This window comes from Leuciscus leuciscus (genome assembly GCF_965113295.1).
Source record: "Leuciscus leuciscus genome assembly, chromosome: 11".
Classification (NCBI taxonomy): domain Eukaryota; kingdom Metazoa; phylum Chordata; class Actinopteri; order Cypriniformes; family Leuciscidae; genus Leuciscus; species Leuciscus leuciscus.
In genome coordinates, this window is record NC_138735.1 from 32,726,211 (window position 1) to 32,739,087 (window position 12,877).

The 12,877-nt window shown below is 43.7% G+C and overlaps 2 protein-coding genes across 3 annotated transcripts in view; one reads left to right on the forward strand and one right to left on the reverse strand.

Annotated features, from left to right (window-relative positions):
- Window positions 1-12,877, reverse strand: part of kcnh2b (potassium voltage-gated channel, subfamily H (eag-related), member 2b) — a 224,177-nt gene that overhangs the window by 175,670 nt on the left and 35,630 nt on the right. The window lies entirely within an intron of this gene.
- On the forward strand, window positions 1,192-5,131 carry LOC309509798 (uncharacterized protein). Its single transcript, XM_082184720.1, has 2 exons — window positions 1,192-1,704; window positions 1,771-5,131. Exons 1-2 carry the CDS (start codon window positions 1,222-1,224, stop codon window positions 4,945-4,947), a joined length of 3,660 nt encoding a protein of 1,219 aa, XP_082040846.1. The 5' UTR covers window positions 1,192-1,221; the 3' UTR covers window positions 4,948-5,131.

Here is a 12,877-nt window from a genome sequence, read left to right on the forward strand (position 1 = left end):
CTACTGTTACATATGCGTTTCCTCTCAACTATTCAGTTCCAAAACTGACTGTGTTTATTTCAATTCTTGACAAGATGGACATTTTGACATCATTTTGTATGTATTTGATTATTTAAGTGCAATAAGAAATCACTTTAGTTCTCTCGAGCCGTTTACGAGGCGGCTTTCTGAGAGCGGCTTTCTGAGAGCGGCACTTATATAGATCAGTGTTTACGCGCTTCTGAGGTGAGCGCGAAACCTGCGGGAATCAGTACAATGATGCGCAATACAAGCACTATTCAACCGGAGCGAATGAGATGAGTGTGTGAGATGAGGCGGGTGTGTGATGTATAAAACTGCTGTTAAAAAAAAACGGCCAAAATCTGACAGTAAAATACTGTTCCCTTTCGTAAAGGGAACTCCCGCTGCATCGATACTCGATACTTTGGGGAATGCCCTCGGCATGACGCGTCTGAAGTCTGTAATGGAACTATTCCAATCTTGATTGGTGCTCGTCACTCGTGACGTTGCATGTGACGGTGATCCGGAAGCTATAAAAGGGCAACGGAACATAGCCGTATCAGCTTTCTGTCTTCAGCAAGCGTTCTGTGTGACTGTATTGTCTTATTTGGTGTTGTTTGTCTATCTCAATATATATATGGCGAATATAGAGAAACGACTCAGGCGGTGTGCGTCCCCTTGCTCGCGCTATTTGAGCGAGGGTGACACGCACTCGTTTTGTGTTGTTTGTCTGGGAGTGGAGCATGCACGGGCAGTGCTCGAGGGCGCTGTCTGTGCAAACTGTTTTCAGCTATCTATGAGAGAGCTCCGCTCCCGTTTGAGCTTGTTCGATCAATCAGATCAGGCTCGCGTTTCCAGTGCATCAGGCCCCGCGTCTGTTGAGGCAGCGCGCCGCTTGTATGCATGGGATTCGCACGTGGAGCTGGCAGATAACACTGAGACGGTTGCGACCCTTTCTCAGTGTTTATTAACCAGCTCCACTGGTCTCGCGCACGGTTCGGAAGCCCGCGCTGCGGCTTCTTCCGACCGTGTTAAAGACACAGCGTTTGATTTATCTGGCTCCGAGGGGTTAGATATTATCAACACTGAATCACATAAATATGGGGATTCGCCACCCCATATTCCCGTTATTGAGGAATTGCTGGAGGTTGTGACCAGGGCAGTGGTTAAATTAAACGTTGAATGCCATATAATAAGCAGGAAGCGACTAAGAAAAATAAAATGGATGAGCGCTTCCTGCAGACCCAGTCACAATCTTTGTGTCAGAGCCTTCCCTTTTTCACTGATCTTCATACTGAGGTATCGAGATCGTGGGAAAATCCATGTTCATCTCAATTATTTTCCCCCCATGTATATATTTACTCATCTATTAGGGAATCTAATGAGAATGGTTATGGGGTGATGCCTCGGGTTGAGGAATATTTTGCGAAATATTTTCTCCCTGACGTTGCGTCACCCCTGATAGCTCAGACACTTCCCTCCAAATCTCGTACATCGAATTTGTTAGGGAAAGCTTATATGGCGGTGGGTCGAGCCGGTGCATGCCTACACACGATGGGGTTATTACAGGCATACCAGGCTGACCTCCTCAAAGAGGTGGATGATAACTGGGAGGTCTCACTCAACGGTATTACTGAATTTCGTAGAGTAGCTGACTTATCTCTCCGTATTATTAAGGAGACGGCTCGTGCTATTGGCCGTTCTATGGCAGCAATAGTCGTCACAGAGAGACATTTATGGCTTAATCGCTTGGGGATCGAGGAGAAAGACAGGGCTTTCCTTCTCGATGCCCCCCTTTCACCTTCTGGCCTCTTTGGCGACGCGGCGAGAACCGTTGTCGAAAGGTTTCAGGAGGCAGAGCGACAATCAGCTATCCCCAGTTGTCAATCTAGGTCTCATGGGGTTGCTGCCAGGGGGCAGCCTCAGGGGACAGCCGCCAGTTCAACATATTTTGAGAAGGTTTCCTCTCGTGCCCCCCCGTATAAGGCTTGGGGCCAGAAGAGACATTCTCGTATGAAGCCCTCTATATCGAGGACAGGTCTGAGGACTGTCTCTCGGGCTAAGATAGCTTCAACTAAGAGGTCTTGTCGTAACACGCAGACCCTTATGGCCGTTCCCCCAGGAGAGCGAGTACAGGAGTCTCGCCCCCTTATACAGCCCTTAGGAAATCGATGTTTACTTCCCGCCGCCGATGGCGCTTCGGGACACATCGGCTTCCAGCGAACACAAATCGCAGTATCTGCCCGGAAACGTTGCGGCCCTGTCGAGTTCGCCGCCTCTCAGGAGGTCTGTAGAGAGCATATTTCGGTTAGTTCCTGCCAGTTAGCTGCTTCAGGTCACCGAAACCATTTGAACATTTTTAGCCAAGGCCAGTCTCGAGGGACTGGTCCCCATAATAGCATATTTAGACACCCCGAGGGGTCTTCAAAATATAGCCTGGAGGGTCCTGCTTACAGCGGAGCTAATATAAAAATATTATCTACTAAGGGTGGTTCACATGTCTGCCAGCCCCGAGCAGGGTTGGTTCTTGGAACAGGAAGTCAAGTCTCTCTTAACAAAGGAAACCTCAAGGTGAGCTCTTCCTCGGTTTCGGGAGCCCGGGTTCTACAGCCGGTACTTCATAGTTCCTGTGAGGGAAGGGGAGTAAGGCCTTGTTTCGGATCTCAGGGTAATGGATCAACCTCCGAGGGGGTTCAGATTCAAGATTCCGACTGTCAGTCAGACCAGCTCCGAGGACTGGTCTGTCGTGATAGATCCACAAGGCCCTTAACTCCTCATTCCCTTCTAACCCCATCACGGGAAGTTTCCGAGATCTGCCTTTGGGGGAAAAGCACATCAGTTCCGGATTCTTCCATTCGGCCTAGTATTGTATCCCCGCACCTCCTCGGAATGCATGGTCACTGTCCTAGCTCCATGGAGTCTTCAGGGCATCCTCATTCCTGTCCATTGACTACTAGAGCAGACGGTTCAACACCGAGGTGTTGTTTCGAGTCTCGTGAGGTGCTAGGGAATATGGCTCAGAGTCTAGGAAAAATCACCAGTGCCTCTTCAGAGAAACCGATTCCTGGGGGCGGTGTAGGTTATAGTCATGATGCAGGCACAATTGTCTCCAGCTCAGACACTCATCTTCCTTACCATAGTCATGAATATCAAGCTAGGCCAGGCCACCACTACGTGACCTTATTAAAGAGTGGGCTCGCTGGCAGCAGTGTTCAACATACTATTCTTTGGCCTGCTGTACATGGGGGCCCTGTAGTAGTGGCTCAGGACCAATGGGTTTTCCCCGAGAGGGAACCCACTCCGCATGACCAGAGTTACGCGCACATGCCCTCGTTTTCTGATCATGGGGAGGAAGTTATGGTTCCTGCTCCTAGTACCTGTGTTGGAAACACAGGGTCTGAGGAAACTTCAGAGAGACCATTAGGTTCTATTTTTGACAGACACTATGTCGATGGTCTCTCTGATCAAAGAGGGGGCAGTCATCCTGTCGAGGCAGGGGCTGCAGCCCGGGGATTTCGAACTCCACCCCAAGTTGGCTTTAGCCGGGATGGAGGTCGGTTTGTCAGAGGTGCTCCTGTTTCCCCTTTATGTGGACGGCCACCTTCTGCGCCACCTCTCCCATGCTCTTCCAGCTCTGCTGGGTTTGGATATCATGATACAGACATGGTTGAGGCCATGTCTGTGTATACTTTCCCCGATTGTTCTGCCCCCGGGGGTTCTAGAGTACAAGAGGGTTCAGCAGTACGGGATCAGCTTACTCTTAGTGGCCCTGTACTGACAGGCCCAAATATGGCTTCCAAACATCTGGGCCCTTCTGGCAGGCCTTCCGCGGTGAATCCGGATCAGGATGGTCCTCCCTCTTCAGCCCAAGGTCATGATATTTCACCCTTGGCGGTAGCCCAGGAAGCTACTGGATTGGCCCCTGAGGGGGACCAATTCATAAATTCTGGTCTCTCAACCGAGGTTGTTGAGACCATTGTAAACTCTAGAGCCCCCTCCACGAGGAAACTTTATGCATTTAAATGGAAAATTTTTATTTTATGGTGCAGAGAACATCAGTTGGACCCAGTTAACTGCCCAGTGGCTTCAGTACTGGAGTTCCTCCAGAATCGTTTCTCTGACGGGCTCTCCCCGTCCACGCTTAAGGTCTATGTGGCGGCTATATCAGCCTTCCACACGCCTTTAGGGGTGGGCACGCTGGGGACACACCCACTCATAATTCGTTTCCTTCATGGAGCCAGGAGGATGAGGCCTGCTATCCAGCCTAGGGTCCCCACGTGGGACCTGGCAGTGGTCCTCGAAGGTTTATCCCTGGCACCCTTCGAACCCCTGGATAAGGTGTCTGAGAAATTTTTATCCTTTAAGGTAGCCTTCCTGCTCGCTATTACTTCCCTGAAACGAGTTGGCGACCTGCAGGCGCTATCTGTGGCTCCCTCTTGCCTCGAGTTCTCTCCTGGCAGAGTGAGAGCCATTCTCCACCCTAGACCTGGCTACGTGCCTAAGGTGCCCACAAATGTGGCACGGTCTATAATCCTTCCGGCCTTTCATCCTCCACCGCATGTGTCGGCTGATCAAGCTAAGTTACACTTGTTATGCCCGGTCCGAGCTCTTGAGGCCTATGTACATAGGACCTCGGGCTGGAGGAAGTCGGACCAGCTGTTTGTGTGTTTTGGGTTATCCAAGAAGGGCTCCCCGGTCTCCAAGCAGACTATTAGCAAGTGGATAGTAGAGGCTATTTCTTCAGCTTACGAGGTGCGCAATCTGCCTTCACCTCTCCTGATAAAAGCTCACTCAACCAGAGGAGTGGCATCCTCTAGAGCCTTGCTAGCAGGGGTTTCTCTTCAAGAGGTCTGTGATGCCGCTGGCTGGGCCTCCCCACACACCTTCATCAAACATTACAGTCTGGATCTGTCCTCTACACCAGGTTCACAAGTTCTCATGTCTTGAGTGTGCCAGATTGCTTCACACCAGGGCAGGGTCTCTCAGTGTGGCGGCGTGGGTATTCGTTCCCCAAAGTATCGAGTATCGATGCAGCGGGAGTTCCCTTTACGAAAGGGAACGTCTCGGGTTACGTATGTAACCCTCGTTCCCTGAGTAGGGAACGAGACGCTGCATCTCTCGGCCACACTTTTCGTGCTCCTGAGAACGATTTGCTTCGACCCTTTAAAAGCTGATACGGCTATGTTCCGTTGCCCTTTTATAGCTTCCGGATCACCGTCACATGCAACGTCACGAGTGACGAGCACCAATCAAGATTGGAATAGTTCCATTACAGACTTCAGACGCGTCATGCCGAGGGCATTCCCCAAAGTATCGAGTATCGATGCAGCGTCTCGTTCCCTACTCAGGGAACGAGGGTTACATACGTAACCCGAGACGTTTTCTATTAAAACATTGCATTCTGGGCATTACTTTGCTAATTTAGAAAATGCTGTTAATTTACAGACATTTTTTAACAGTACTGTATTTAATGTATACTTTTTTTTTACTGTTTGCAATGCATTATGGGTTGTGTTAAATTACAGTACAATGCAGTATTTTTTCATTTTCAATTTTTCGAGCATCCAAACTCATTTTCTGTCGGGTATTTGCCAGCACTTTTAACGTCGTTTGTAAAGCACTTTGTTCCCCGACACCCGTTTCGAAGGACACCTGCTTTAATGTAAATGTATAAATCTTGCTTTACACAACGTCTACACGTCTCCTTCCATATCCCTGACGTACGTTCTCTCGCTCTGCGCTGTTAATGCACTGTTTCCTCACTACAGGCTGCGGGGGAAACGAGACTCATGTTAATTACACAGAAACTGTGCCGTTAATGGAAGCTGTCAGTGGAAGAAAGCCAACAGAAAACTAAAGTTCAGCCAAACATCCGCCAGCAGGAAGACTGAAATCATTCTCGACGACACGCGTTAACTTCAGTGTATGGACCAGACAGACTGTAAATGCTGATTTGACATTAATGTTCTGCTTTCTAAAATTAAAAAGCATTTAAATGATGAAGGAGCTCATTTTCTAGTCATGCGATTTGTGAATGCAGTCTATATCACTCATTCTGAATGCAGTGAACATCGCTTTGGATAAAAGGTAAAAGTGTCTACGACTCATTGTCTCTGTTTTAATGGAAATTAGACTTATTACAGTGAACACTGCTCGCAGACTTATTACAGTGAACACTGCTCGCAGAAAAGGAAAAAAAGCTGTTTCTTCTTCAAAAAAAGGAGAGTAAATGGAGTGAAAATGGAGACTCTTGCTTCTGATATGGTTCTCGTGAGAAAAAAAGACCATTTACAGGTTATAAAGGAAAGTCTGAGATCTCGATATGAACGCATATTCTAATTCGTATCATTTGTTTTTATTTCTCTTCAGGAGATTCACTTCATTTGTCTCAGATGTTTCTCCTTCTTTGCTGAGTTATAAAAGAGCAACAGCTGAGCAAAAACCATTAGTGTGTGTGACTGACAGACCCGTACGCCTCCGTCCACTCCTCTTCCTCACTCTCTGTGTTTGGCTCTGGATGACACGATGAAATCCTTCAAGTTCTGTGTTGTGTCCATGATTTGGGCCGAGGCCCGTAGAGAAACCCATGTTCTGTGTTACAGAATACAGGCCGACATAGAGGACATGGACAGGGCAGGAGTCCAGAGGATTCCCTCACTGTCACACACACACACACACACACACACACACACACACACACACACACACACACACACACACACACACACACACACACACACACACACACACACACACACACACACACACACCTCCCTCTTATACGTGGCCTTATTCCTACTCTCACAGTAGTTCTGCTCCAAAACCTAGTTAGCTTCTACTGTCTATTGACTTCTTTCATACTTTAACTCGTACTGCCAGCTAAAAGCATCATGAAAATAACCAAAATATTTAATAAACAAACGCTTAAGGAAATGTTTGATGAAGTGCACAGTGGCTAAAGGCCCATTCACACCAAGAACGATAACTATAACAACTATAGTGGTGTGTTTATTCTAAAAGTGTGCTTCAGTTACTCTCTGTGAACATTACAGCAATGCATGTTTTAAAGTCCGATTCTGATTGGCTGTCGAAAAAATACGTTTTGAAAGTGATTCTAACGTTATGATTCCTGTCTTACAGTTATAGTGTGGACTTGAGATGTTAGTGTTTCTAAAACTAAAAATATAAAAATTCCTTTTCGATAACTAAAATGAAGCTGAAGTCAAAAGATCATCTTTTAAATTTAAATACATAAACAGAAATGAGAAATGTTGCTTTGGAAACTAAAAGTTGAAATAAAAAAAATTAAAATTAATTAAAGCTATATAGAATTATATTTTTTTTCTTTAAACACTACAACAAACTAAAATGGAACTAATTTAAAATATGATTAAATACTATTAGTATATCAAAAGTTCATTATTAATTGGAATACGTCTTTTATTGATACTATTAGGTATTGAATTGATTATTGTTCACATGTAGAATAAATATAAAACATTTTTTTTTAAATCTCTCACTCTTTGAACTGCATTCTGGGATTGCATTCTCCAAGAATGATGCTTTGAAATTTGGCAAAATGAGGATATACACTTACAAAGAGACTTAAGTGTGCTTTAAAACGGCCTGTAGATAGGCATCTCTCTAGATCCGGGAACAGAAGGACATTCTCTGTCAGCTCACTTATTTTCCTCATCATTTCATCTCTCGCCGTCTCCTTCTCTCCATCCATCGCTCCACAGGGACATGGAGAGAGAGGAACCAGTCCAGAGCAACTATAATCTGCAGTGAAATTGGGACAACCCTCTCAAATGTGGGTCTCATTGGACACTACTGGCCTTTGAACCCAAAGCCAGAGCGGATGCACTGCAAAAAATCATTTTCTTACTTAGTATTTATTTTGCAGTCCAAATATCAAAAAATTCGTAAATCAAGTAGGGCTGTTACTTGAGCTTCGACCATTTTTTGAGCTTCGAAGCTTCGGTAGTAATGAACATCGAATATTCGAAGCTTCGGAAAGAGGGGGCTTAACATATTCTTCTGTCTAATAAAGGCAGGAATCTCTATGTGTCGGTATGTCCGTTTGCATTTTGATTATTTTGAGAACCGTTCATCCAATCGACTTCACAAGGGAGTGCAGTGTCGCATTTGGTGCAATATAGATAGACACGCGAGACGCCACACATTCAGAATTAATAAACTTTTAGTAAACTACAGAACAGCGCGAGCGGGAAGCGGCGCCCCTCACGCGGGCAGGGCTTATATGCTCCGAGAACGGACACTGCACTAGTGATATAAAACACACACACACACACACACACACACACACACACACACACAGGTCTGTTAACTTAAGCAATACTTTTAAGGTAGTCTAATATTTTTCTGACTAACAAATTACTGACACAGTAAAGGGTAGATTTAAATAAAGAAAAACGAAATTTAAATAAAGAAAAAACGAAATTTAAATAAAGAAAAACGAAATTTAAATAAAGAAAAACGAAATTAAGTTAAATTAAAAACGAGATTAATTTAGATTGATAATAACGGGTAAAAAGGCTAATACATTTTGTTTCTATTATTCTATTTTCCACAATGTCAAAGCAATGTTAACCCAAAACACGAGCTCAGGCATGCACTTCAGTCCATACAAACTCCGCTGTTCTGCTCTAGCCGGAGAACACTCCCGTTGCTGGAACACTTTTAGGCGTCGGTTCTATTTCTAGCATGCACGTATTTTCCGCGTGGCTCGAGCCGCGCCAGAGACGCGCATGTCTCACGCAGGCAGTGTGCAAACTCCAACCTGGTAACATGGGAGTCGCGTGGTTAGTGCGCGTGCACATGAAGGGGGGTGTGGGGGGTGGAGGAGAGAGAAGCATGAAGAGGGAAGTTAGCTAGAGGAGTCATGTCCTAGACAATGACTAACGTTAAAAATGTATATTCTTGAGAATTTTGATAGGGCCGACACACGACCAAAGAGACGACGTTCCGATGAACAAATAACAAAGAAGAGGGAAAAGGAGAAGGAATGCGTGAAGTCCTGAATTCCATCAGAAAAGCGTTCAAAAGACGTTGAGAAACAGAAGGGCTTCCGATCCGACGTTCAGGAGGCTCTGTTTCTGCTGGACAGGCGTGTAAATCCAGTCTGGTTTTTCTAAATGGTTCATGACTGTTTCAGGAAGCACGGGAGGGAGGGGGAGGGGACGGGATGAGGAGGAGGAGGAGGGTCGAGCTAGCCTTTGTTTGACAATACTTTGAACGTCAACAAGAAGTGACGTCACCCAACATCGCTTAGAGCAGCTTTAATGCGGGAACACATATGCTGTGTCCAACAACGAACTCTGAGGTTCCATCGTAGTCGTTTCATGCGCACGTGAACGTCATGGCAACGTACAACAGCACCTCACGCGGGAAACACTTAACGTAACGCGTAAATGCGCGTAACTAACATAAATCAAGCAAGCTAGCGCGCACAGGCCACGAAGTGTTGGCGAAATAACACATTAGCGAATAATATGGAATTTTTCCCAGAAAACCTGTTGCACAAAATAAATCCAAGCACTTTCAAGGACTCGTGTCTGTGTGTGTTTATGTTCAAAAACTTTCCTGGGCCTTGAATATAATTTTTTTCAGATTCACAAACTTTCAAGGATTTCAAGCACCCGTGGAAGTAAACGCATCTTGGTTTAAGAATGTTTAGATATTTGGACTGGAAACAAGAGAAAAACACAGAGTGAGAGAAGCATGTTCAGGACGGAGACGAGGGAGAAACACCTCAGACGGAAAGCACTCGATAAGCTCACCAACAAGTATCGCTCGGGGGTCGTTCTTTCATAACTCATGACACTCAGAAGAAGAAAACAACTGTACACGGATCAGGCGCCTGGCAGATCCTCGAGCCTCAAACATGCGATAACCATCAGGTCATGTGAGACACAAGCTGAAACCCAAAACACACACGACTGGGCCGTTTCTCCGATGTAAACCCGTGCGAGGTCATCAGGGTCATCGCAGGCTTGTGCTGATCACGATCCGGACAGGAACATGTGCTGAAGGGTGTAGTACGACAGGTTTCAGCACCTCAACATCAGCTCGATGAGGTTTGTGATCATCACTGTGTTGAGCTTCAGTGTTAGGCTTCTTATAAACACATCATCCAATACAATGGCTTTATTCACATCTGATGGACCAAGTGGACTCGTGATACCTTAAAATACTAAGAAGTTTCTTTTTAAGAAAATTTAATTATGACTTTAAGAAGTACTGTGCAATCTCATATTTCAACTTCAAAATCTCATACTTCAAAAAAATGAAGAGCAAAACATGTGCATTCGGCATAACTGATGCTCTATACATGTATTCAACACAATTATAAATCCAGTGCCAGATCTGCAAGGAAAACTGTAGTTTTGATGCTCATAACCAGCTACAGTAGTTGCTCGAGTATTTTATGGCATGGTTTACAGCTACAGAAGATTCATAATCCAACATTTGCATATTTAAACAGCCCCTGGTCACAATTATTGTGGTGGCATTTATTTAAATATCAATAAATATGAATGTGAAATATGAATAAATGTCTTCCTACATACACTACGAATCACTCAAACACTGAGACTTGAATTATGAAGAAAAGTGAATGTAACGAGACAGACTTTTTATTTGATTTGATTTGATATAGCGCTGGGCGACGATTAATCACATCCAAAATAAAAGTTTATGTTTACATAATATATGTGTGTGTGCTGTGTATAATTATTTTGTATATATAAATACACACATATGCATGTGTTTACTTAAGAAATATTTGTATGTATATACTGTATATGCATGTGCATGTGCTTACTTAAGAAAAATGTATTAATATATAACATTTATATATAATATAAATGATATATCAATATCACACACATATATATTGTAAACACATAATTTAAATAGTCATTATAAAAAGTTAAATTAATATATTTACTTAAAATTAGTGCTAGAAAACAATTAATCACGATTAATCGCATCCAAAATAAAAGTTTGTTTACATAATATACGTGTATAATTATTTTGTATATATAAATACACACACATATGCATGTATATATTTAAGAAATATTTGTATGTATATACTGTATAAATATTTATTAGTGCTGTCAAACGATTAAAATATTTAATCGCGATTAATCGCATTAATGTCATATTTAACTCGCAATTAATCGCACATTTTTATCTATTCTAAATGTCCCTTGATTTCTTTTTGTCCCATTATCTTTTTCTCATTTTAATGCTCTGATCAACATGGAAAAGTGGATCAGCTTGCTTTGTGCAAATGTTTTTTTATTGCGAACAACATTGGCATATACTGTAGTGTTCAACTTCACACTAACATTCTCACTTGGAGCAAATAATCGCATCAGAGAATTCGCCTCCGCATCAGTGGTGTTTGAGACTGGACGTGCTGCGATGATCGCTCAGTTCACTACGACGAAACACACAGATCACGTTGGTCTTGTCATTGGAACCATTTGGCAACTTTTTAAAAGTAAACTTTCCATTCAGAATCTTATTGGCATCCATTTCGGCGTCTCACGCTCGCCATCCCCTCAAAACGTAGCGTTAGCCTTCTACTCTTCGGCCGGCTCGCGAGCCCAAACAAGTGTGTGCGGCGTGCCTGTTGTTCTGTGTCCGGTCTAGCTAGATCCGGTGTGGTGTTGTAGTTTTTCTAACGTTACTAGTTGTTGCAACAGCATGTGAAAAAAACTACAAAGTTTGCTAGGCCAAAAAGAACATTAATCTCACGATAAAAATGTTTACGCCGTTAAAATGGGTTTGTGTTAACGTCGTTAATAGCGCGTTTAACTGACAGCACTAATATATACAGTATACATCATTGATATTATATATAAATATGTTCTATATTAATAATACATTTTTCTTAAATATACACATGCATATGTGTGTGTATTTATATATACAAAATAATTATACACATATTTAAACACAAACTTAGATTTTAAAGTGTATTTGCAGCTGTTGTTTATCCAGACGGGCCTCGATTGGGAGTGAAAACACGTTCCTGTAAACTGGATTGTGGACTAGCTCTCCAGCCAATCACTTTGGTGAATTTGTCATCCATAAAACTATAGGGACATGTTCGTGAATGACCATGAGAAATGCCACTGATGTGTTTTCATCAGGAAAAACGACACAATACAAAAGCGTTTTCTCCGTCTGTCTCTTTCATTTCTCCTGTTCCTTTTCTATTAGCGGCCTCTTCTCATCCGTCTCTCTCATTGTTGGTCAGTTCTCTTAATGCACCATTAGCGGAGAGAACCGAGTGGACTTGCTGATAATGTTCCCTCGCTCTTTTCCCCATCCGTCGCTGCCCTGATTGGGTCGTGAGAGCTCCATTAGGAGCCGCTTTCAGGCTGTGTTTGTGCGACTGCGCCGCGAGACCCTCGCTAGGGTGCAAATGGAGTCAGTCGATTACACACACCCTGTGCCGTATCACCGTTCTCCAGCTGGGCTCATTTACACAGCTTCATTTCCTACACTTTCAGCATTTTCTTTGGCTCCACTTGAAGATGCCCGCTTGTAATGTTAGTGTCCGAAACACTCTCTGAGTCTTTTAAAATAGCCTGTTTTTGCTGCTGTACTTCTTTGAGTTCAACATACAAATGATGTCTATAATTGTGACTTTATTATGCTTTTTTTGGGATATTCACTTTCATTTAGTGTATGATATAGCTGTCTGTGAATGTAAGATGACTGCAAAGTTTTAAAGATTTAAGTGCACAATAAATCCACTTATTATCTCCCAAAAGACTTAGATTTTAAGCAGTCCCAGCAGTCACCACCAGTGTGTCCTTGAGCAAGACACTTTACT

What these genes read in the sequence shown, in the direction of transcription:
- LOC309509798 (XM_082184720.1), top strand. Translation starts at nt 1,222, where the DNA reads ATGGATGAGCGCTTCCTGCAGACCCAGTCACAATCTTTGTGTCAGAGC. An exon ending in CTCGTGCTATTGGCCGTTCT is followed by an intron (nt 1,705 to 1,770) that starts ATGGCAGCAATA and finishes GAGGAGAAAGAC; the next exon opens with AGGGCTTTCCTTCTCGATGC.